General features: G+C 41.4%; 2 protein-coding genes across 5 annotated transcripts in view; one reads left to right on the plus strand and one right to left on the minus strand.

Annotated features, from left to right (window-relative positions):
• EIF3J (eukaryotic translation initiation factor 3 subunit J) lies at positions 1-25,831 on the plus strand. The gene is made up of 8 exons (XM_012442201.2): positions 1-99; positions 186-289; positions 13,318-13,372; positions 13,878-13,969; positions 17,032-17,146; positions 21,111-21,272; positions 23,334-23,407; positions 24,081-25,831. The coding sequence occupies exons 1-8, from the start codon at positions 63-65 to the stop codon at positions 24,210-24,212; spliced, it is 771 nt and encodes a 256-aa protein (XP_012297624.1). The 5' UTR covers positions 1-62; the 3' UTR covers positions 24,213-25,831.
• The window catches only part of SPG11 (SPG11 vesicle trafficking associated, spatacsin), a 110,521-nt gene continuing 109,924 nt past the window's right edge, over positions 25,726-26,322 (minus strand). For all 4 annotated transcript variants that reach the window (XM_012442198.2, XM_012442200.3, XM_012442199.2 and 1 more), the window contains one exon: positions 25,726-26,308. In XM_012442198.2, the coding sequence (XP_012297621.2) occupies positions 26,128-26,308 (181 nt within the window). In that variant the 3' untranslated portion in view covers positions 25,726-26,127. The remainder of the gene's footprint in view (positions 26,309-26,322) is intronic.

Below are 26,322 nucleotides of genomic sequence, written 5' to 3' on the forward strand. Positions count from 1 at the left end.
ACCTCCGCGGCGCTAACTCCTCGCTAGCTCTACCCCTCACACACGCTCACACCCGGCTCGAGATGGCGGCGGCGGCGGCGGGGGACTCCGACTCCTGGGGTGAGGAGAAGTTCTAGGGGCAGGGCCCTGGCTAGTGCCGGTCCCACGCCGTGGCAGGCACTAACGCGGCTTGCTCTCTTCCGTAGACGCGGACGCATTCTCCGTGGAAGACCCAGTGCGGAAGGTTGGGGGCGGCGGTACTGCCGGCGGGGACCGCTGGGAAGGCGAGGACGAAGACGAGGACGTCAAGGTGGGTGCGGGCTAGGGCAGCGGGCAGCACGGGAGCGGCTTGGCGCTGTCGCGGGCCGACTCTGGGCCCTGGGGCGCCGCCCGGGCCTGCGGGCTGTGGATCCAGGCGCGAGCCTAGGGCCCGGCGGTGCTCTCTTTACCTCCGCTTGCCGGCCATGTGGGCCGAGGACTGGCAGCGTGGCCTTCCGGACTCTCTCCGGTTGAGGGTCTGCGCTCCGGCCTTTATCCTACCCGCCGACTGGCGACGTAAAGTGACAGCATCGGCCGGGTCGGCGCACGTGCAAGTTTCGCGGTCCCGAGCCTCTCGCCTGAATGAGACCGGGAGGTCGGGAATTGAGCCCCGTAGCTTATCCATATGGAAAGTTTTGAAACTCGCCTGCCTTTTCGAGCTCAGGTCATCCCAAGGCCAGTAACTCATTTGTGACCCTGACGTCTGCTTATACAGTTTGTTCGAGGGATTAAATGAGTGAAATGCTGTAGTTGAATTTCAACCTTTTTTACCCCCTACTGGACAGCTAGAAACAGTAAAGTGAAATAACTTTTGGCTCTCCCTTCCCCCACTCTGTGATAAAAAGGATGAACTGAACACTGAGCCCACAGTCAGTGAACAGAAACCTGGGTAGTCCACACCGTGACCCGAAAAATGGAGAGATGACAGTTACTCATCTACACACGTATAACACCTAAGGAAATATTGAAGGTTTGGTGGTTGTAGTAGATGACGGTCCTGTGGTTTTTGTTGTTGTTTTGTCTATGCCTTGTAGATAATAATTTTTACCTCAGTCGTTTGATTTTGACAACTCCGAAGGGCTCATTATACAGCGTTAAGTGACATTTACTTCTGCGTGTTTTTTTGTTTTGTTTTGTTTTTTAACAATAGTTATATGTCTCAAGTCCAAAATGTTAATATTCTTACCAGGTTCTCAAAATCTTGTTATGTTTGTGCAGATAAAGTTTTGTGTGAAATGGAAAATTTCCTTTTGTGGTTTTGCTTAATTTAGTGAAGTTTTTTCTCCTAATTTATAAGCACTAATGGAGAACCCTACAAATCCTTTTGCCTGGGCTGAAAAATTTAAGCTAATCACTGTGAACTTAATAGGACTGTTCCTTTGAGTTTTTCCCACTTCTCCCCAGTCAGATGAGGTTGGATGTGTGGATGTCCAACTTATTGACAGCCTGAGGTTCAAGAATGTTGTAAGCTTTGCACACATTGAAGTTAATACATCGACTGATTATTGTTTGAAGACACTTAGATGCTTTATTTACATGTTGTAGAAACACGGGACTAGATTGTGTTACCAACCTCATTACAAGATATTAGTTACCCCCCTACATTGTAGCAATTTTCACTTTTGAGCCTTGGGTTCATATTGGTCCTTTCATTTTTTTCCATGCATATAGGAAGTAGCAGTTAAGACGTCTATTATGAAATTTGGGAATAAATTAACAAATGCAGAGAAAAGATTAGAGATATTAGGAAAGAAGTTGCAGAAAATGAAGTTTTAATGGAATGGTCTAGACTAATGTCATGGAATAACCTCCCTGGGATTAAGGAATCTAAATGGTGTTGATCCTGATAAATATAATTCTGATGACTTGCAACGAGTTTTGCAGATTTAGAAGTTTTAAGGGACCACAAAGATCATCTTGTCCAGTTGCTCTTTTAGTCCTAAATTTCTTTTTTTTTTTTTTTTTGAGTCGGAGTTTCGCTTGTTACCCAGGCTGGAGTGCAATGGCGCGATCTCGGCTCACCACAACCTCCGTCTCCTGGGTTCAAGCAATTCTCCTGCCTCAGCCTCCCGAGTAGCTGGGACTACAGGCGCACGCCACCATGCCCAGCTAATTTTTTTTGTATTTTTAGTAGAGACGGGTTTCTTTTTTTTTTTTTTTTTTTGGGATGGAGTCTCCCTCTGTCGCCCACGCTAGAGTGCAGTGGGTGATCTTAGCTCACTGCAACCACCGCCTCCTGGGTTCAGGCGATTCTCTCTGCCTCAGCCTCCCCAGGAACTGGGATTACAGGCATGCGCCACCACGTTGGGCTAATTTTTTTATTTTTAGTAGAAACAGGGTTTTGCCATGTTGGCCAAGCTGGTCTCGAACTCCTGACCTCAGGTTATCTGCCTCCTTTGGCCTCCCAAAGTGCTAGGATTACAGGCGTGAGCCACTGCTCTGGGCGAGACAGGGTTTCACCATGTTGACCAGGATGGTCTCAATCTCTTGACCTCGTGATCCACCCGCCTCGGCCTCCCAAAGTGCTGGGATTATAGGCGTGAGCCACCGCACCCAGCCTTTTTCTTTTTTCTTTTTAATTTAAACTAATTGTATCTATCTATCTATCTCTGTCTGTCTATCTGATACTTTGAGACAAGGTCTTACTCTGTCGCCCAGGCTGGAGTGCAGTGGCTTGATCTCTGCTCACTGCAACCTCCACCTCCCAGGTTGAAGTGATTTTCCAACCTCAGCCTTCCTAGTAGCTGGGATTACAGGTGTGTGCCACAGTGCCCAGCTAATTTTTGCATTTTTTTTTTTTTTTGTAGAGACAGGGTTTTGCCGTGGTGCCTAGGCTCGTCTCAAATTCCTGAGCACAAAGTTATCTGCCTGCCTTCACCTCCCAAAGTGCTGGGATTACAGGTGTGAGCCACTGTGCCTGGCCTATTTATTTTGAGGGGTTATGAGACTGGCTAATTTTTGTGTTTTTGGTAGAAAGGATTTCCCCATGTTGCCCAGGCTGGTCTTGAACTCTTGGGCTCAAGTAATCTATCCTCCTAGGCCTCCCAAAGAGCTGGGGTTATAGGCATGAGCCACCATGCCTGGCCATATCACCAAATTTCTGAATTCTTATGTTTTTGTACTTTTTGTGAGGAGTTGCAGACAAGGCTTAGTTTCCATGAGGTCTTCTGTTTATGTCAGAAGTACTTAATCTTTAAAAATACAGGTTTACTGTCATTTGTAATGTCCTGGGAAATGAAAGGAAAACTGATGTCTTTGTTATTATAATTTGCTCCAGCACTTTATTATCATTTAGTAGACCTAGTATTTTGTTGTTCTTGACTTTTCAAATAGCTATCTGGTAGTGGCAGAAGTAGACTTAGGTGAAACTGTACAACTGTTAACATATATGGAGAGAAAAGGCTATGCTTTTTCCCAGTTAAAAAGATGAGAACTTGGGAGCAGACTTTTCCATCACCCTGGCTTTATTTACCTTTTTTACTATCCTGATAGTTGCGCAGAGGCAATGGAAAGAATTGTTCATTTGGCATATATGACTCCTTCCCCATTGCTGATATGATATGTAGGATGTGTTGACTGAGAAGGCAGTGAGTACCTAATGGAAGCAAAGACAACATAGCTTTTACTCTATTTTACTAGTCTCCCAGCATGTTAGAAGCTACACTTACTCAAAGAGTGCAACATTTGGATAAACTTACAGCTGTATTCAACCATCTCAGACATTTGCTTCTGTAACCATACAGCATTTCTTTTTTAAAGAGCATGAAGAGGCTGAGACAAGAGGATTGCTTGAACCTAGGAGTTTGAAGCCAGCCTGGGCAATGTGGCAAGACCCCAACACATTTAAAGAGAGAGCGATCCTAAGGAACAGACTTAGTTGAGTCTGTCTCATCCTACTCGTTCACCCTCTGTTAGGATCCTATTTTAATAAATAGTTTAAATCTACCAGATAAGGACATTTTTCAAGCGTTGGAAACAACTTCTAAAGAACAGGATCTATAATTTTTTTTTTTTTTTTGAGATGGAGTCTAACTCTGTCGCCAGGCTGGAGTGCAGTGGTGCGATCTCGACTTACTGCAATCTTTGCCTCCCTAGTTCAAGCGATTCTCCTGCCTCATCCCCCTGAGCAGCTGGGACTACAGGTGTGTGCCACCATGCCCAGCTAATTTTTGTATTTTTAGTAGAAATGGGGTTTCACCATGTTGGCCAGGATGGTCTTGATCTCCTGACCTCATGATCTGCCTGCCTCGGCCTCCCAAAGTGCTGGGATTACAGGTGTGAGCCACCGCACCTGGCCGACAGGAGCTATGTTTTACAGAAATGTGAAATTACTCAGAAGGTTGACATTTTGCCAGAAAATGGGTATTTTGAAGACAGAGTGAGTGTATGTACGTGTGTGTGTAACTTACAGAAAATTTGAAACATGCAGTAGAGAGAAACATTTAATAAGCCAGTGACCAGTCTTGTTTCCTCTGTATCCCTATTTTCCTCCTCCAACCAGATTATTTTCAAGAAAATCTCAATCGTATCATTTCATACCCTGCCAGTTTCTTTTATAAACTAGCAAGTTTTGAATTAGGAATCATGTTTGTTATTGATAAATATTTTAGTGTAGTTGTCACACTGGATCATTGTAAATAAATAAACCACTTGTTCAGTGTTCAGTGTCTTGATATTGCTTAGCCAGGAATTTAAAGCAGATTGGTAACTGTCCTGAATATGAGACAGGTGGGCATTGAGATGGACCTCAGCTGAGTGCTGAGCCATTGTAGTATGTTAAAAGCTTAATGAATTGAATTAAATGAAGTAGAATTTACTAAAGGAGGCACCTTGGCTTGTAGACACCAAGATCTCATTGCAAAGTTCTGAGTTCTCTGCATAGCTTACAGAACATGTTTTTTTGTTTTTCAGCAAGATATTATGCTTTACCTAAATCAAATTATTTAATGAAAAAAGGAAGAGTATATGTTAGTTCCTGGGCTGTTGCTGTAGGGCAAAAGAGTTTCATTGCTCTTTTGAAGCTACTTCTATTTGACAATCTATAAATACATCTTGCTTAACTTGGAAAGCATTTTCAGCCCGAAAAATGTTCTCATTGCATGTGACATAATGTAGTTTTATATTATGACGACAGAACCAGCCAACTGCTGGCCATACTGTTAGAAATAAAAAGAAAGGAAGATTTAAAGTTTTCTGCTTTGTTTCTAATACCTAGTTATGTTCAATTAGGAAGCAGGTTTTAAAGTTAAAAAGCAGCCATCTGTTTCATAGAAATGGCTCAAATGATGGGTGCGTATCTGCAAGGCAAGAGTATAGATAAGCAAGTAGTTTCTAAACAGATGCTGTTCTAAGAAGCTAGCCATTTTAGGAGAGCAACCTGGGTGATTCTTTTGAAGATAAATTGGATATTATAGTTGAAAGATTTTTTTGGCTGCCAAAAATAATTGGGTAAGGGATTTAATTGGATGTTCATAGGTAGTCTCTTGAACCAAATAACCATTTAGGGTTCTTTGAAGTGAGTTGTAGACTTGCTTCCTATTTTAGGTGTTTCTCTAGGAAGCATTTTTGCATTTTATCTGAACTTGCTGCTGGAGTTAACAAATCCCTAGTGTCTATAGAAAATTGGGCATAGTTTTCTGAAGCAGCGTGGTGAACTTTCTACCTTAAATCTGCTTTTTAGACACTTAATTTTATAACTAAGGAAACAAAAACTCTCTAATTTCCTGGGGAAAGCTACCTGGCCTTTAGCTTTTATAATTACATCTATTTGAAAGTGTGACCAGTCTCTTTTTGCTGACACTACTGTGCTCCTTTCTTTAGGGGGCTTAGTGCTAGTTTGGTAGTAACTTCAGGACAGACTTTTAAACAGTTTGGGGAGTGGGTGACAGTCAGGGTTTGCATGGTCCTTCTATGAATTGAGGAGCAGATGTCATGGTTCTTCCCAGGGCATGTTGATAGGAACCACTTCTTGTGCTATTAAAATCCATTCTGTGATGGAGTAGAGAATGTCTAGATAGCTTCATTATGTTTGCATTGATGGGTGTCTGGGATAAGGTTTATGCTTTGATGGGAGCAACTAAGGACAGGGATAGAGGTGGACATAGAGTTGGTGTAAATGTACTAAGGGAGCAGTGATATGGGTGGGGTGGGGGTGATGTTTTGCTGGGAAGGGTAACTGAGGAGGATCAATATTAAATAAAAATGCTCCTATGTTGAGTTTGTTTCTTTACCTTGGGGGTATTGAGATGGAGCTTCCTATTATCCATACTTCTTCCTTCTTGACCTGTTAGTACCAGAGGCTTGCAGACCAGTTTCTTTTTCCCGTTTTTTTTTTTTTTTGAGACGAAGTCTCGCTCTGTTGCCCAGGCTGCAGTGCAGTGGCACGATCTTGGCTCACTGCAACCTCACCTTCCAAGTAGCTGGGACCACAGGTGGACACCATCACACCCTGCTATTTCTTTTGTATTTTTAGTAGAGATGGGGTTTTGCCATGTTGGTTAGGCTTGTCTTGAACTCCTGACCTCAGATGGTCTGCTCACCTTGGCTTCCTGAAGTGCTGGGATTACAGGTGTGAGCAACCACACCCAGCCTAGTTTCTTAAAATTAGCAGAAAACCACCGTAGACAACTTGAGGTAGGACGGTTGGTAACCAGTATATCTCTACCTGGGCATATCTTAATATGTGTCATAATCCTTCTCTTTGATGAGATTCCCAGAGTTCCCAGGAGAGGGACTTAGTTCCCAGATAGTTATTTTATACTTCAGGATTCAGGGAAGAAGACATATTTACTATAATACTATTTTTATTATTGTTATTATTTTTTACATTGTGAGCTGCTTTATTCCATTGAATTGAATTGTTTACCGTACAGTGAATTTTGTAAGCAAGTGTTTAAAACATGCTTTTTAAAGACCTTCCTTAACATTGTGTTTAAAACCTTAAATGAAGCTGTTTACATATATACATTTACAGGATGAATCTCAGCATGTTACTCTAACGGTGTGTTGTAAGCTGCTTTATTACAGTGAACTGAACTCTATCAAACCGTGAACTTTGTAAGCGAGTGTTTAAAACTTGCTTTTTAAAAAAGTAATAAATCATTTTATTTATTTTTAATAAAAATGTCAATCAAATGTTTATTTAAAACTTTTTAAAAATAATTTTTTGTAACTGGCACATAATATACATATTTATGGGGTATATTGTGATGTTTCATTGCATATATACATTGTAATTACCATATTCATCACTTTAAACATTTATCATTTTTTTTGTGGTGATAACATTTAAAATTTTCTCATTGAACTATCTTGAAATATACAACATTGTTACTAGCTATAGTCATCCTACTGTGTGATATGAACACCAGAACTTATTCTTCTAACTATAGCTTTGTACCTGTGACACTTTAAAGATCTTTGGTCTATTCAGAGCAGGTCCCTTAGTTTTTCACTGAGATTGTAGGATGTCTATGTCTGGGCCTCTGCTTCCTTTTCTGTAAAATGGGGGGATAACACTACCTTCCTTACAGGACTGTTGTGAGAATTAACCTTACTGCATTTAAAACTCTTTGCAGTACCTTTTGCTTAAAAGGGTTGTAAATATGCACCTTCTGTTAGTAAGCAAATGGTCCTCCTATCTGAAGCACTGCCTGAACAGCATATCACTCACAGATCCAGCCTTCCTTGTATTCTGTGAAGATTTAAACAACAAAAAATACCTAGTAATTCACTTCTATTTTTAGCTCTCTGGTTCCTTTTGTATTGTCATGTATTAATATAAGCACTTAGCACACCAACAGTGAAATACAAACATTTGATCTCTTAATTTCTAACTCTACTATGGTAGTTATTCAAATAATGACTAGTTGGTTTGCTTTCAATCTGTTAAAACTGTGAGCTGTGGGTTAAATTGCTGAAGTATAAAAATACGTTTACTTTTTAATACAAAGTTCTTTTCATTATGCTTGCAGACTGCATGACAACCTTAATCAGGATGTTGAACTTTTAATTTCTTTAGTGGACTTAGAGATTTTTATTAAGAATCAAGTCTCGGTTAGTTTATATTCCTAGAGTGATACAGATTTGTGATCTGTCTTGTTATAAAACCAGAAGCTTGGTGTCATAGTTGTGGCATATTAGTCATATTAGCCTTTGCTTCTTTAGTAGCGTCAGGGCCTCTTGCTTTGCATTGCCATCTTGCCACTCAGCTTCAAGTGGCATATCATAGTTTGCCTGGTGGTTGCTGAGACAATGGCCAGGCTACCTTTGATTAAAGTCCTCTTTAAATACAGGGCCATGTCTGTCCCTGTTAAACTTGAGTTCTTTGGAGCTTTTAGAAAATTGTGTTTGATAATTGGTTTATATTTAGCTCAGTGATTGAGTTAGACATAGAAAAGACAATGTAGATCTATCTTTTTTTTTTTTTTTTTTTTCTGAGAGTCTTTGTCGCCCAGGCTGCAGTGGCTTGATCTTGGCTCACTGCAACTTCTGCCTCCCGAGTTCAAGCGTTTCTCATTCCTCAGCATCCTGAGTGGCTAGGATTACAGGCATGCACCACTACGCCCAGCAAATTTTTGTATTTTTTAGTATAGATGAGGTTTCATCATGTTGGCCAGGCTGGTCTCGGAACTCCTGGCCTCAAGTGATCTGCTTGCCTGGGTCTCCCTAAGTGCTGGGATTACAGGTCTGAGCTGCTGCGCCTGGCTAGACCTGTCTTTTTTTCTTTTTCTTTTTTCTTTTTTTGAGATGGAGTCTTGCTCTGTAGCCCAGGCTGGAGTGCAGTGGCGCCATCTTGGCTCAGTGCAACCTCCGCCTCCCAGGTCCCAGTTCAAGCAGTTCTCCTACCTCAGTCTCCCAAGTAGCTGGGATTACAGGCAAGAGCCACTATGCCCAGCTAATTTTTGTATTTTTTTTTAGTAGAGATGAGATTTCACCAGGTTGGCCAGTCTGGTCTTAAACTCCTGACCTCGTGATTCGCCCACCTCGGCCTCCCAAAGTGCTGGGATTACATGCGTGAGCCACTGTGCCCGGCCCTGGCTAGATCTATCTTAAAGTGCCCTAAGTTAGAGAGTAGGACCCATGAAGGCTTGAATCAGCTGATTCCTTTTTTTTTTTGGAGGTAGAGTCTCATTCTGTAGCCCAGGCTGGAGTGCAGTGGCACCATATGGGCTCACTGCATCCTCCGCCTTCCGGGTCCGGTTCAAGCAATTCTCCTGCCTCAGCCTCCCGAGTAGCTGGGACTACAAGCGCCTGCCACCATGCCCAGCTAATTTTTGTATTTTTAGTAGAGATGGGGTTTCACCATGTTGGTCAGGCTGGTCTTGAACTCCTGATCTCGTGATCCACCCGCCTCAGCCTCCCAAAATGCTGGGGTTACAGGCATGAGCCAACGTACCCTGCCTCCTTTTCTTTTCTTTTTTTTTTTTTTTGAGATGGAGTTTCGCTCTTGTTGCCCAGGCTGGAGTGCAATGATGCGATCTTGGCTCACCTCTCCGTTGGCTCACAATTTGCACCTCTAGGGTTCAAGTGATTCTCCTGCCTCAGCCTCCCACATAGCTGGGATTACAGGCGCATTCTACCTCATCCAGCTAATTTTGCATTTTAGTAGAGATGGGGTTTCTCCATGTTGGTCAGGCTGGTCTTGAACAGCTAACCTCAGGTGATCTGCCTGCCTCAGCCTCCCAAAGTGCTGGGATTACAGGTGTGAGCCACTGCTCCTGACCTTGATTCTTTTTTATTAGTGGGCTTAAAAATTATATAGACCTGGCCAGGCGTAGTAGCACACGCCTATAATCCCAGCACTTTGGGAGGCCGAGTCAGGCGAATCACCTGAGGTTGGAAGTTCAAGACCAGCCTTGCCAATGTGGTGGAACCCTGTCTTTACTAAAAATACAAAAAAAATTAGCTGGGCATGGTGGTGCATGCCTGTAATCCCAGCTGCCTGGGAGGCTGAGGGAGGAAAATCATTTGAATCCAGGAGGGCGGAGGTTGCAGTGAGCTGAGACCGAGCCATTGTACTCCAGCCTGGGCAACAAGAGTGAGGCCTTGTCTAAAAAAAAAAAATTAAAAAATTATATAGACCTAATTAACCAGGCTTGTGTTGGATGGAATATTCCTTGAAATAAATGAGCTATTGGCCAGAGTATACATTTTTTTACATTCTGGGGGAAAGTAAGAACTATAAAATTCTCTCAATTTTTTATTTATTAATAAAATAACTGAATAACTTTAAAAGAGGCTATTAACTTCAGCTTGGTTGTCTTAATTGCTAATAGAGAAGCTTTCTTAAGAAGTTAGAAAAGTTGATATGAAGGTTCATATGAAAAAACAAACATGGGAGAAAGGCCAAGAAAACATTAAAAAAATCTGAAAACCTACAAGGGAGGACTAGCCCTACCCAACATTAAAACATACTATAAAGCTTCTATAATTAAAACAGTATGGGCCAGGGATGATGGCTTATGTCATATTAGTCAGCCTTTGCTTCTTTAGTAGAGTCAGGGCCTCTTGCTACTTTGGGAGGCCAACACGGGTGGGTCACCTGAGGTCAGGAGTTCAAGACCAGCCTGGCCTACATGGCAAAACCCTGTTTCTACTAAAAATACAAAAATTAGCTGGGCATAGTGGTGGACGTCTGTAATCCCAGCAACTCGGGAGGCTGAGGCTGGAGAATCACTTGAACCCAGGGGGGCAGAGGTTGCAGTGAGCCAAGATCACACCATTGCACTCTAGTCTGGGTGACAAGAGTGAAACTCCTTCTCAAAAAAATAAAACAAAAACACAGTATAGTACTGGTGTATGGACAGACAGAAGACTAGTGGGATAGGATCAAAAGCCCAGAATTAGACCAAATACATACGAAAATTTAGTATATGGTAAATCCACAGGTATCTAAAAATGTTTTTTGCTGCTATAGCAGAATACAAGATTGGGTATTTTATAAACAACAGATTTATTTCTCATGGTTCTGGAGGCTGGAAAGTCCAATATCAAGGTGCTGGCATCTTGTGAGGGCCTTCTTGCAGTATTATCCTGTGGCAGTAGGGCAAAAGAGCACAAAGGATTGTGGGAGGTGTCAGAACTCATCATTTTATCTGGTATCTACTCCTAGGATAAAGGTATTAATAACCTATTCATGAGGGCTTTGCCTCTAATCATTATTGAAAGGCCCTACCTCTCAACACTGTTGAATTGGAGATTCAGTTTTCATCACATGAACTTTGGAGGACACATTCAAACCATAGCCCAGAGAAAACATCATCATTTATTAAAGGGGTTTGTTTTTGTTTTTTTTTGAGACAGAGTTTCACTTTTGTTTCCCAGGCTGGAGTGCAATGGCATGATTTCAACTCAACACGACCTCCGCCTCCTGAGTTAAAGTGATCTCCTGCTTCAGCCTCCCGAGTAGCTGGGATTACAGGCGTGTGCCACCATGCCTGGCTAATTTTGTATTTTTAGTAGAGATTGCGGGGTGGGTTCCTCCATGTTCGTCAGGCTAGTCTCGAACTGCTGACCTTAAGTGATTCCCCTACCTTGGCCTCCCAAAGTGCTGGGAATACAGGCATGGGCCACCGCACCTGGCCCTATTAAAGGGTTTTTAATAAATGATGATGTGACAACTGGGTAGCCATTTGGAAAAAAAAAAATTAGATCCATGTCACACATCATACACAAGAAAACTCCAAATAGAGATCTAAATGAAAAAACAAACCCTACACATTCTAGAATAAATAGTGGGTGAATTCTTTGGCATAAGAAAATACTTTCTGTCTGGGCGTGGTGACTCAAGCCTGTGATCCCAGCACTTTGGGAGGCCGAGGTGGGTAGATCACCTGAGGTTGGGAGTTCGAGACCAGCCTGACCAACATGGAGAACCCCTATGTCTAGTAAAAGTACAAAATTAGCTGGGCATGGTAGCACATGCTTGCAATTCCAGCTACTCGGGAGGCTGAGGCAGGAGAATCGCTTGAACCTGTGAGGTGGAGGTTGCAGTGAGCCGAGACTGTGCCATTGCATTCCAGCCTGGGCAAAAAGAGTGAAACTCCATCTCAAAAAAAAAAAAAAGGAAAAGAAAGAGAAAAGACTTTCTAATTGACTTGAAATCCAGGGGCAATCAAAGAAAAGTCTAGGGCCGGGTGCGGTGGCTCACGCTTGTAATCCCAGCACTTTGGAAGGCCATGGCGGGTGGATCACCTGAGGTCAGGAGTTCAAGACCAGCCTGACCAACATGGTGAAACCTCCTTTCTACTAAAAATACAAAAATTAGCCGGGTATGGTGGCGCATGCCTGTAATCCCAGCTACTCAGGAGGCTGAGGCAGGAGAATGGCTTGAACCCAGGAGGTGGAGGTTGCAGTGAGCTGAAATGGTGCCATTGCACTCCAACCTGGGCAACAAGAGTTAAACTCCATCTCAAAAAAAAAAAAAATATATATATATATAGAGAGAGAGAGAGAGAGAAAGAGAGAGAGAGAGAGAGAGAGAGAGGGAGAAGTGGTAAATTTTACTGCATAAATTTGGCGGGGTGCATAGCACTTCGTGGGGAAACACTAGAGGCATTTCCATCAAGAAAGCAAGGATGCCCATTACCTCTGCTGCTATTCAGCATTGTACTAGAGGTTTAGCTGGTCCAATTAGATAAATCAGTTGTGGGGGCCTAAGGATTGGTAAAGAAGTAAAGCTATCTTTTGTTTGCAGATACGGTAGCATACCTGGAAAACCCTAGAGAGGCAATGATAAATTTAACTGAAGTGATAAATGAATTCAGTAAGGTAGCAGGATATTAACATATAAAAAAGCCAGTAGTCACTTTTATTTGTTTTGAGACAGGGTCTTTATGATAGTGAGTTGCCCAGGCTAGAGTGTAGTGGCACTGTCATAGCTCACTGCAGCCTTAACCTCCTGGGCTGAAGTGATCTTCCCACCTCAGCCTCTCAAGTAGCTGAGACTATAGGCACATGCTACCATACTCAGCTAATTTTTAAATTTTTTTTTTGTAGAGATGGGGTCTTGCCAATAGGTTTTTAAAGAGAAATGAACAGAGCCTCTAATAGAGAAACCACCTTAAAATACTTCTGAAAGATACGAACATGTACTTGAACAAATGGAAAGACAGCTTTTATTCTTGGTTAGGCCAGCTCCGCGTTATAAAATGTCACTTCTCCCTCTATTAATTTATAAATTTAATGCAGTACCAAAAAGATACCAACAAACTTATTTCTATGGAGTTAGTCAAGTTGATAAAGTTCATGTGGAAAAGCAAACATGCAAGAATTATTAATGGAATTCCTTTTCTTTAGGATAACTGGGATGACGATGATGATGAAAAAAAAGAGGAAGCAGAAGTAAAACCAGGTGAGCCACTGGGGTACCTCCATTTTTGGTTTTATGTCTTGCTGAGCATTTGGGGACTTGTATCAAGACAAATGACAGAATGCTGACAAAAATGGAAGATTTTGGTATTTAGAAACCAAGTGTCCTTCCATTCCCACTTTATTCTGTTTTTCCTCCACCTTTTTTCTATCCCATCAAAACATAATCAGATGAGATTTATTTCTGTGTGAGTGCTGGATATTGTTAGGAAGAAAAAGTAGAGGGGTTCTGGCATTAATTATAGTTGAATGGTATAAGCCCTGCCTAAAGGACGGTGGGGAAATACGAAGAGAGATATTTGGATCTTAGGGGTCAGATTAGGGAGGAGAAGGAAGAGTCCTAGAAGTGTCCCATTATTTGTGAGAAAAACCACTGTTTGAAGCTAGGAAAGGTTTGATCTCTTAGCGGTATACAAGTATCACGTCTGTCTTTCCATAAACTGGAAGATACTCAATACAACTGTGAATAAAACTTTTTTTACTTTTAGAGGTAAAAATTTCAGAAAAGAAAAAAACAGCAGAGAAGATAAAAGAGAAAGAACGGCAACAGAAGAAAAGGCAAGAAGAAATTAAAAAGAGGGTAAGTACTGTTCATTGTCTAAAATACAGAATTATCACATCAGTAGTGATATAGTTTCTAACAGGCTGCAAATATTACCTAGCAATTTGAAGGGCTCTGTAAAAACTGTAAATGGGTACCATAAGATAGGTTAAAATCCGAAACAAATTGATTTGTGGTTTTTGCAAAAACAAAACCCAGTTTTATTTAAGTGCCTCTTTTCACAAACATTCAGGAACAGTCATGATTGTTCAGTGACTCTAGTCAGTGATTTTTTGCCAGTGCCGGTTGTTCATTCCAGTCAGGATTTTTTTTTTTTTTTTTAAGATGGAGTCTTGCTCTTCCGCCAGGCTGGAGTGCAATGGTGCAATCTCGGCTCACTGCAACCTGTGCCTCCCAGGTTCAAGTGATTCCCCTGCCTTAGCCTCCTCTGAGTAGCTGGGACTACAGGCGTGTGCCACTGTGGCCGGCCAATGTTTTGTATCTTAGTCGAGATAGGGTTTCACCATGTTGGCCAGGATGGTCTCCATCTCCTGACCTTGTGATCTGCCTGCCTCGGTCTCCCAAAGTGCTGGGATTACAGGCATGAGCCACTGTACCTGGCCACCACTAATTTTTTTTTCTTTTTTTTGAGACGGAGTCTCGCTCTTGTTACCCAGTCTGGAGTGCAATGGCGCGATCTCGGCTCACCGCAACCTCCGCCTCCTGGGTTCAAGCAATTCTCCTGCCTCAGCCTCCTAAGTAGCTGGGATTACAGGCATGCGCCACCATGCCCAGCTAATTTTTTGTATTTTTAGTAGAGACGGGGTTTCACCATGTTGACCAGGATGGTCTCGATCTGTTGACCTCGTGATCCACCCGCCTCGGCCTCCCAAAGTGCTGGGATTACAGGCGTGAGCCACCGCGCCTGGCACAATTAATTTTTATTTGCATTGAATAAAATGTAAAAATTGTTCATTTCTTTGCCATGTACTATATAAATGTATTTGTTTTTTATTATTTGGCACAAAATCAGAATATTAATTTATTTGCTTGATTTTCTCTTTTTTGTTTTTAGATAGAGTCTCACTTTTTCACGCAGGCTGGAGTGCAGTGGAGGGATTTTGGCTCGCTGCAATCCCCACCTCTAGAGTTCAAGCAATTCTTATGCCTCAGCCTCCCAAGTTGGAGTTACAGGCACATGAAACCACACCTGGCTAATTTTTGTATTTTTAGTAGAGATGGCGTTTCGCCACATCGGCCAGGCTGGTCTCAAACTCCTGACCCTCAAGTGATCTGCCCGCCTCAGCTTCCCAAAGTGCTGGGATTATAGTCATGTGTCACCATGCCCAGCCTATTTTCTCTTTCACTTTTCTTTTTTTTTTTTTTTTATTCCTTTTCCTTTCCTTTCCCTTTCCCTTTCCTTTCCTTTCCTTTTGAGATGCAGCTGCACTGTTGTTGCCCAGGCTGCAGTGCAATGGTATGATCTTGGCTCACTGCAACCTCTGCCTCTTGGGTTCAAGTGATTCTCCTACCTCAGCCTCCCAAGTAGCTGAGACTACAGGTGTGTGCCACCACTCCCAGCTGATTTTTGTGTGATCATTAGAGATGGCATTTCACCATGTTGGCTAGGCTGGTCTCGAACTCCTGACCTCAAGTGATCCACCTGCCTCAGCCTCCTAGAGTGCTGAGATTGCAGGCATGAGCCACTGCGCCGGCTTTTCTATTTCAGAACACATTTACATGGTTCAAAAATTAAAACAGCCAGGTTCGGTGGCTCACACCTGTAATCACAGTACTTTGGGAGGCTGAGGTTTGCTTCAGTCCAGGGGTTCAAGACCAGCCTGGGCAACATAGGGAGACCTCGTCTCTTCAAAAAATAGAAAAATGATCTGGGCATGGTGGGGCATGCCTGTAGTCTCAGCTGCTTGGGAGGCTGAGGTAGGAGAACCACTTGAGCTCAGGAAGTTGAGGCTGCGGTGAGCTGCAGTGAGCCATGATTGCGCCACTGCACTCTAGCCTGGGTGACAGAGCAAGACCCTGTCTCAAAAAAGAAAAAAAAAATTATATCCCAGTAGAAAGAAAAGATAGATATGTATACACAAAGATGTCACCTGTCATCTCAGAGAAGTGGGATTAGGAAACAAAAGACATTTACTATTATATCTTTAAAATTTGTTACAATGATAATTTTATAATTATATAATATGATGAAAAGGGGAAATGTTTTGAACCGTTCTGTTGGACATTTAGGTTGTCTGTAAATTTATTTGAAATTATAAATAATACTGTAATGTACATTCTTGTGCTTATATATTTGTGTGCATCTTATTTCTTAAGATAAATACCTAGAAGTAGAGTACTTGATTAAAGCATGTAAAAGTATTTGTTAAGACTTGATACATTACCAAGTTGCCCTAGAAAGGTTGTTCCGATAGTTTTCGTAGCAGTGTTTGAAAGTAATATTTTTACCTTATCTACAGTCTCAATTCCTTATTTTTTAAAAAGGCTATAGAAGCAACCCCAGTCTTCCTGTTTACAGATCTCAGTTCTGTCATATCATCAGCTGTGTTACCTTTTATTACTGTGGGCAGGTTGTTTCTCTGAGCCTCCATAGTTGATCTTTAAAATTGGGTTAAGAATATCCGAAGTGGACTGGGCACAGTGGCTCATGCCTGTAATCCTGACACTTTGGGAGGCCAAGGTAGGTGGATCACTTGAGGTCAGGAGCTTAAGACCAGCCTGGCCAACATGGAGAAACTCCCTCTCTACTAAAAATACAAAAATTAGCTGGATGTGGTTGTGCACTCCTGTAATCCAGCTACTCGGGAAGCTGAGGCATGAGAAGCACTTGAATCCATGGGGCAGAGTTTGCAGTGAGCCAAGATTGGGCCACTGCACTCCAGCCTGGGTGGCAGAGTGAGACTGTCTTGAAAAAAAAAAAAAAAAAAATCTAAAGTGTTTGAAGAATGCTTGAAACAGTAATTACCAGTGTTTGCTTTTATTTGTAATTATATATACTTATATAAGAATTCATACAATACAGAAATGTACTGGGTCCATCATAATCCCAGTGCTTTTTAAAAACTTTTGTCTCATTTTAGTTAGAAGAACCTGAAGAGCCTAAAGTGCTAACACCAGAAGAACAATTAGCAGATAAACTGCGGCTAAAGAAATTACAGGAAGAGTCAGACCTTGAATTAGCAAAGGAAACTTTTGGTAAGATGGGAGTATGATTGTAATACAGTATTAAACTGTTACAGGTGAAGACCCCAGAAAGTTCAGAAAAGATCACCTTTTCTTTTTTTCTTTTTTGCAATTTTATAACTTTATTTGATGGGACGATTTTTTAGCAATTAGTTTTCATCCACATTGACAGTCTGTAGATTTTTGGAAGTGGTTACAGTTACAGAGGTAACCAAAGTATAGAGCTTATTTGGTGTCATCCTCATTATGTTTTCTGGACAACTGCACACGGATTTGTTATGGGACATTTCTTACTCCTTTGGACCAGACAGCTTTGTTGAGCCTGGTATCAGTGTGCACATCTGGAGTTCCCATCTCCTTCATGGCAAATTTCCAAATCTCTTTGAGTGCCCGAGGGGCATGCTTCTTGAAGCCCACTCCATGGATGTGCTTGTGAATGTTGATGGTGTTTTCTCGGGTCACCACCTCGTTGGTGGCAGAACAGCCCTTTTTCTTATCGCCACCCTTCTTTGTGGGAGCTGTTCTGCCAGGTCCAAGTTGGAAAAAGACATTTCCTTTTCTTAACCATTTTTTTTTTTGAAGTGGAGTCTCGCTGTGTTCCCCAGGATGGAGTGCAGTGGCACCATCTCAGCTCACTACAACCTCCGCTTCCCTGGTTCAGGTGATTCTCCTGCCTCAAACTCCTGAGTAGCTGGGATTACAGGCACCCACCAGCACACCCGATTAATTTTTTTTTTTTGTATTTTTTAGTAGAGACAGGGTTTCACCATGTTGGTCAGGCTAGTCTCGAACTACTGACCTCAGGTGATCCGCCCACCTTGGTCTCCCAAAGTGCTGGGATTACAGGCGTGAGCCACTATGCCCAGTCCACATTTCCTTTTCTTAAAAGAAACATGATACTGGCTAATTTAGATATTAGAAAGCAGTTTTTAATCTCTGTGTATATTTGGGATTTCATTATACATGTTCAGAGTTTTGAATAATTATTTTGAGTATCTAAAAGATTAAGATAAAAAGTCATTTGTAGCAATGCAAGAAGGAGTAGACTCAAATGAAGTACACTGCTGTATAGAATATTTTTATCATCTGGATGAAATTTGCATGAAATGTGAGGTCTGTAGTTTTGAAATTGACTGTAGGGCTGTCCTGTTGTCTTAAGACTTAGTAGAATGTTGCTCCAGGTGAGGCATTCAGCTTTTGCTGTGCCTTCTTGGGTTCATTGTCATTTCCTTCTGCAATCCTCCTTGGCCCTTACCACACCCTATCTTTAGAGGGCTTCCATTTCTGCATGTGGTGCCTGCAGCTGTGGTTAGTGCATGAGATAAAAGTGCAGGATCCTATAAATATATACATTCAGAGTATTCCGGTGTAAGAGACATGGCTAGAGAAATAGTCAGAGCCCTCACTTCATTTAACCATGTTTGTTGTTGTTACCTGTTGAGTACTTTTCAGAGTAGATCATGTTGAAACAGTTAAATAACTGAAATTTGAAGCCAAGAAGGAAAGATCTAGTTATTCTGATACCCCTCCCCCACCTTCATACTTTCTCTCCTCTAAAACAGATCAAGCAGGCAGACTGTAGTGACTGTTTTCCTTTTCATGAGGAAGTATGACCTTATCTGTCAGTGGATCTTTACAAACATCAAGAGTTGCTGTGGTTGCTCCTGTGCACCATTGTATGCTTGGCAGGTCTTAACTGCACTCATCTAATCATAGAGGGCTCTCGGCTGTTATTATGTGTCTTCCTAGGATGGTAAAAGCTGCCCATGTGTTTATTAAAGAGGCAGGTTTGTGAAGTGTGCATAAAGCCTAGCATGGGACACCTGTTGTAGACTAAAAGGTAAAAACATTATGAATTCATACATTCATTTTTAATAGGATTTTACTGTTGGTGTTTCTCATACTAAAATACTGAATGTGATATTGTTAACAACTAACGTACTTCACATGGAGGAAGATACAGAAGAATTATACTTATCTCTTAGTCTAGAACTCATTTGGCCAGATTTTATATATATATATATTAACAGGGTGTGGCTCTGTCACACAGGTTAGAGTACAGTGGTGCCATCTTGGCTCACTGCAACCTTAGCCTCTGGGCTCAAGCCATCCTCCCACCTAAGCCTCCCAAGTAGCTGGGACTACAGGCATATGCCGCCAAACTTGGGTAATTTTTGTTTTTGTTTTGGTAGATACAGGGTTTCACCATGCTGCCCAGGCTGGTGTTGAACTCCTGAGCTCAAGTGATCTCCCCACCTTGGCCTCCTAAAGTGCTGGTTACAGGCGTGAGTCACCATGCCTGGCCTAGGCTAGATTTCTTTTATTGGGATTTAACCCATTTACCCTTGCTTAGCTTCTATAGTTAGACTTTCACAGGATACATTTTTGTTTCTTTTTTTGTTCCCTCTCTCCCCGCTTTACTGTGCTGTGTTCTTAGACAAGAACAGAGTATCCTGTTTGTGCTGTGGACTGCTTTGACAACTGGTGAAGCCTGTGAGCCCCTTTGTAATGTAATATGTTGTGTGTTTTTAGAGACAAGGTCTTGCTCAGTCATCCAGTGTGGAGTGCAGTGGCATGATCATAGCTTACTGGAGCCTCAAACTCCTGGGCTCAAGCAATCCTCCCACCTCAGCCTCCCAAGTAGTGAGGGCTATAGGTGAAGACCACCACACCTGGCTAATTTTATATATTTATTTTTTTGAGACAGAGTCTCACTCGGTCGCCCAGGCTAGAGTGCAGTGGGGCAGTCTCAGGTCATTGCAACCTCTGTCTCCTGGGTTCAAGTGATTCTTGTGCCTTGGCCTCTGGAGTAGCTGGGATTACAGGTGCATGCCACCACCATGCCTTGCTAATTTTTGTATTTTTGGTGGAGACGGGGTTTTGCCATGTTGGCCAGGCCAGTCTGGAACTCCTGACCTCACATGATCCACCTGCCTTGGCCTCTCAAAGTGGTGGGATTACAGGCGTGAGCCACCGCATCCGGCTACACCTGGCTAATTAAAATTTTTTTTTGTAGAGATGAGGTCTTGTTGTGTTGCCCAGGCTAGTCTCAAACTCCTGGCCTCAAGCGATCCTCCCTCTTAGGCCTCCTAAATAAAGCACTGGGATTACAGGAGTGAGCCATTGTGTCTGGCCTTGATATATTGTTTTTAAATGAATTTAAAAATATATATATATGTATATTTTGAGACGGAGTTTTGCTCTTACCATCCAGGCTGGAGTTCATGCAGTGGTGCGATCTTGGGTCATTGCACCCTCCTCCTCCCAGCTTCAAGCAATTCTCCTGCCTCAGCCTCCTGAGTAGCTGGGATTACAGGTGCCCACCACCATGCCCAGCAAATTTTTAGATTTTTTAATAGAGAGGGGGTTTCACCAGGTTGGCCAGGCTGTTCTCAAATTCCTGATCTCAGGTGATCCACCTGCCTTGGCCTCCCAAAGTGCTGGGATTACAGGCGTGAGCCACTGCACCTGGCCATAAAATACTTGTAAAGAAAACCTCTTATATAGAAATAGATATCAAAATACTAAAAATGACAAATTTGTGATACAGAATTATGTGCTTGCTTATTGATGCATTAAATAAGATCTAGTGGCAGGTCTAATAAGTAGTGTCGTTTGAGGGTAATGATGACTGAATAATATTAATATTGTAAGATATCTGTAATGTCAGGAAAGTGTTTGTGATCTCTCCTGGTAAGTCAAGTTTTGCTAATACCGCTGTGATTTGTTGCCAATTAAAACTGAAGGAAATGCTGAATAAGGGGTTAATAAAGATGTAAACTTTTTTTTCTAATTTAAGTTTATAACCTTCCCTGCCCCACCCAGTTCTATCCAGTGACTCCAGTGGCTCCAGGTTCAGAGCCCCTGCTTTAAAATGAAGTAACAGGGATATTCAGATAGCTAGCTGGCTTATAAAGTTTCATTTAAAAAAAATCCTAACCTTCTGATATTTTTCAGTGCTTCTTTTCTCCTACAGGTGTTAATAACACAGTTTTTGGAATAGATGCTATGAACCCATCTTCAAGAGATGACTTTACGGAGTTTGGAAAGTTACTAAAAGATAAAATTACACAATATGAAAAGTCACTATATTATGCCAGCTTTTTGGAAGTCTTAGTTCGAGATGTGTGTATTTCGTGTAAGTAATTCTAATCTCTAGTCCTGGGTAGATTTTTAGTAGGATATTATCTTTGGGAGGTTAAAGGTTATTTTTCTTGTCTTCAAGGATACTATAATACAGACTCATCATTTGCTGTTTTTAGCAATTACCTTGTTAATGTTCTGCAGATACACAGTGAATTTGAGTGCTGCATCTTTTTGTTTGTTGGGGTAGGGAGACTTCTTGATTTTTACATTTGTTTCCTAAAGAGATCCCTGTGCTTTTCTGCAAAGCAGCTAATAAAACACGGGCCTATTCTTTTTATCTGATTATCACTTAAGAGGGGCTGGGAAGTATCTTTCGAGGGAGAAGGTCTCTGGGCCTGTAGGATTTGGGTGAGACTTTAGCCACTGTCTTTTACAAATTAGACAAGGTGCAAGTTGCGTGACAGGGCTGGCACCTATTCTCTGGGTCCGTGGTTGTGGTGCCACACCTTGACAGGAGTCATACATTTCAGGGCACCGTGAATGGGAGTGACAGTCATGGGTGGTGCAGCATGAATGTATGGAAGGGACTGGTTTTGCTAGTATTTTTTTTTTTTTTTTTTTTTGAGACACAGTCTTTGTCCCCTAGGCTGGAGTGCAGTGGCACAATCTCAGCTCCCTGCAACTTCTTTCTCCCAGGTTCAAGCAATTCTCCTGCCTGAGCCTCCTCCTGAATAGCTGGGATTACAGGTGTGTGTCACCACGCCTGGCTAATTTTCTGTAATTTTAGTAGACTGGGTTTCACCATGTTGGCCAGGCTAGTGTCAAACTCCTGACCTCAGGTGATCCACCTGCCTGCCTCCCAGAGTGCTGGGATTACTAGTGTGAGCCACCGTGCCCTACCTATTTGCAGTTTTTAAGATGGAGAAAAGGGAATCCTACACAATGAATTAGGTTTTCTATGAGAAATTATCACTAAGCTTGATCAGTAATATGCTCAGAGTTGATATTTTATTCTGCATGTACTATTTTTTTTCTGGTTTTTGGAGGTGTTCTCTAACCAAAACTGTAAACTTTCTGATAGCTAAAAACTAGTGTCTCTTTCCAGTTTCATATTTTTATAAGGACGAAAGGATATGCTATCCACTCAACAGGACTATTTCTTGGTAGGACACTGAGATGGTTGGTCACTTTTCTCATTCTAGATCCCGTGTAAGAAAATGGAGACATCATGGGATAGGATGTTGTCATTGTAGGTTTAAGAATTGTCATCCTGGCCCGGCGAGGTGGCTCACACCTGTAGTCCCAGCACTTTGGGAGACTGAGATGGGCGGATCACTTGAAGTCAGGAGTTTGAGATCCAGCCTGGCCAACATAGTGAAACCCCATCTCTACTAAAAAAAAAAATACAAAAATTAGCCAGGCGTGGTGGTGAGCACCTGTAATCCCAGCTACTCGGGAGGCTGAGGCAGAAGAATTGCTTGAATCTGGGAGGCAGAGGTTGCAGCGAGCCCAGATTGCACCACTGCAGTCCAGCCTGAGTGAGAGTGAGACTCTGTCTCAAAAAAAAAAAAAATTGTCATTCCATGTTCACTTGTCTTTTCTCACTTATTATTGGGGATGTGTTAATGGGAGGGGGCATGTTATCCTCCACCATTTGTTTAGACTAAGAAGGATAATAGGGAGCATTGTGAGCTACAAAGACAGTTTCTCTTTGGTTGAGCAGTGGTGTGTTGGTGATTACAGGTCATTATTAGAAATAAAAAAAATTTTATTTTCAATAGAGGGGAGTCTTGCTCTGTTGCCCAGGCTGGTCGCAAATTCCTGGGCTTGAACTCCTGGGTTCAAGTGATCTACACACCTAGACTTCCCCAAGTACTAGGATTATAGGCCATGTGCCACTATGCCTGGCCACCTTATGTTTAAAAAGGAGAAATTCATGGTTCTTTAAAAGTCACTGAAGTTTAACAATGAACAAATTGGATTTCTCATATAACACTTTTGGAATGTACATTTTGGGATATATAGATATATATGGAATGTATGTATTTTCCTTTAACTTTTCAAAAATGCTTAAAAATTAAAGTTTAATGGTATGCCCCTTTTTTTTTTAAAGTGGAAATTGATGACTTGAAAAAGATTACCAATTCACTGACTGTGCTTTGCAGTGAAAAACAGAAGCAAGAAAAGGTAAGAGCAAGCTGTGTAGGAAAATGTATTAAATCAGAGCGGGGTTATAGATCTGACATTCAACAATTTTAATAGGAACCTGTCCTAATGACTTAAACTCACATTTAAGTTAGACTAGAACAGGAGTATGGCTGCCATTGCTGTCCTCCTGTTTACAGACATGTTCCCCTTTTCTGAGTTAATAGAAATTGCTGAAGTCACAGACTGGGTTCAGATACCAGCTCTGCCACTTAATAGCTATAGGTAAATCAGCTTTTCTGAGCTTCAGTTTTCTCCCTTCTAAAATAGGGAAAATAGTACTCACTTTGCAGAGTAATAAAGTAAGAGAAGTATGTCAAGTAAACGTTAGCTTTTTTTTTCTGATTTTAAATTTGGGAGTACTTATTCACACTTTGTAAATTTTCTTCAGTGACGTTAAGGCTTTCTACCAAGAACTTACAACCCCTGCTGGAGGGTATCCAGAGCAGGAACAAGGATCCATATCAAGTTTTGGAGACTGACTCTGGGAGACCTTTTTGAGACCTGTTCAAGTCCAAAACATGTAGGCTCAGATGTCCCTTACAGAACTAGTGTTTCTGGGACCAAAGGTTTTTGTCTGTCTCTGAGGGTTGCTGTACCAGATAAGATGCCCATAGCACATAAAGTTTCATGAATTAACTCTCTTTATCTTTAGCAAAGCAAAGCCAAAAAGAAGAAGAAAGGTGTGGTTCCTGGAGGGGGATTAAAAGCCACCATGAAAGATGATCTGGCAGATTATGGTGGTTATGATGGAGGATATGTACAAGACTATGAAGACTTCATGTGACATTTTATCATCTTTTCCTGGTGTCATCTTTATGTTGCCCACAATCCCTTGAACATGTAGCACAACTTCCTTTCCTTTCAGTTCTGCCAAATGCTACAATCAGAAGTGCAGTATCTTTTGTGCTGGTTATTTAACCCCTCGAACTTAGGTGCTAATGTGCAAATGAGGGAACTTGGATCTTGCTGCCAAGGGGTTAAAATTGGGAACTTCAGTTGCTACTAAATCATAGTTCAAAACAAACCTAATTATGTTGTCATTGTTGCTATCTGATTTCATAGCAGCAGTCACTGAATTGGAAACAAATGGTTGCAACATGACAAAAAAAATTGTGTAGTATTTACCAGCACCATTCAGTAATACAGCCTTAACCATACCTCCTTGAACTACTTCATAACTTGTCAAGAAAAGCAGTTTGCAGCAAGGGCATGTGGTGTGCACCTAGTATTTAAATTGCTTTGTCTTAAAATTGAACATGAGGATATTAAAAATACATTTTGAAGAAGACTGCTTATTCTCAGAGTGAAGATACTGCGGCTGAAAAGCACTAGTTTGATACATATAATTAAAATGACCAAAACCCTCCAGCTTTGAAGCTAAAGAAGGTAAACGTCTCCATTACTGCATTACATGTTGTGGAATCTCTTGAGTGCAAAGACTATTTATCAGGCTATTTCTACTGATGGAGTGCTTCAGCTGGGGGAGGGGAAATCTTTACTTGTTTTTATTTGCCTGATTTAAGTGTCTGAGAAACCTATATTTGTTCTCTTAGGCTGCAGTGGAACAATTTTACCAGGGTTTTGGCATTTCCTTTCCTTTATAAAACATGCTCAGCAAACTGCACCAGTTAACTACAGTCTGGTAAATTGTTATGTTAACAATTATGACATCTGCAATGTTTTATAAAGCAACTAATTTAATAAAATCACTATTGTGAGGAGTTAAATTTTGTGTTACCTCCTAAGAGATATTTTTTTGAGAGTATAGAACACAGCTCTTGGGAGTTCTCTTTTTCTATTAAAGCTTAATAAATGCTTGACATAGTTACAGCTTTAAAACGTGAGTGATTTGCCAGGTCCTTAAGAATGTCATCATAGAGCAACAAAGGTATAGGGCTGCCTTCCTCTTATTTATTTGGGGAAATTATTTTGTTATTTAGGTACTAAGGCCTAATTAAGTACCTAGAACTATTTATTTGGAGTAATTGAGCCTGTAACTCAGGTTTATGGCTAAGTATAGATGGGGGAATCTTTATTATGTCTTCTTCTAAGCAGGTTAACCAAATGTGTAGTTTTTTTTATTCCTCTGAGAGAGATAGAACAAAAAATGTTTTAAATTTTTCTTTTATATAGGAAATAGGAACGTCAAAACTCTGTAGACTAAGTGGAAAACAAGACCATCTAAGTGATTGGAGGAATTAACAAAAAGCAGTGACTACACAGCAATAATTACAGGAAAGATTCTTTTAAGGCAGTTAAGGGCTAAGATTTCCTTAGCAGTTAATAATGATATACACTGAATTAAAAATCTATTTATTACAGAAAGATCAGTTTCTAACAAATGAAAATGTATCACCTGTTACTTAACTGTGTAAATAATATTAAATTTCTTTGAAACTGGAATCTGAAGGTACAGGTATTCTTTAATCATTATTGGATCATCTAAAGTAGAAGCTGTCCTGAGGAAGAGGAAGATTTTGATATTAATACTAGTATCTATATCATCTAAAATCAATCCATTTTAAATAGGAATTTCTTTCTGAAAAGTTTCTCAGTCGCTGCCTCCTACCTTCAAATGACTGGCATGGTACAGTACCAGGATTGTTCAACTTTAGTAAAGATCTCCAATGCATTTTTCTACTCACCACGTCTGTCAGAACCTGCTAACAGCACAAGAAAATGGGCACCTATGAAATCATCTAACCTGCTAGCATGTCCCTCAGACAACAACCCGTCTGAGGGTCCTTTAGAAGCACATTTACAATTTCATAAAACTTGTGTTCGTATGCCAACTTGTAATACAAGTAAATATCTTCACAATATGTGAGTAATTTCTTCAGGTTTTCCATGACCATGTCAGTAGGCTGATGTTGTTTATATCTAGATAAAGAAAC

This window comes from Aotus nancymaae, unplaced genomic scaffold, assembly GCF_030222135.1.
Source record: "Aotus nancymaae isolate 86718 unplaced genomic scaffold, 86718_ANA_hifiasm-v0.15.2.pri h1tg000062l, whole genome shotgun sequence".
NCBI lineage: Eukaryota > Metazoa > Chordata > Mammalia > Primates > Aotidae > Aotus > Aotus nancymaae.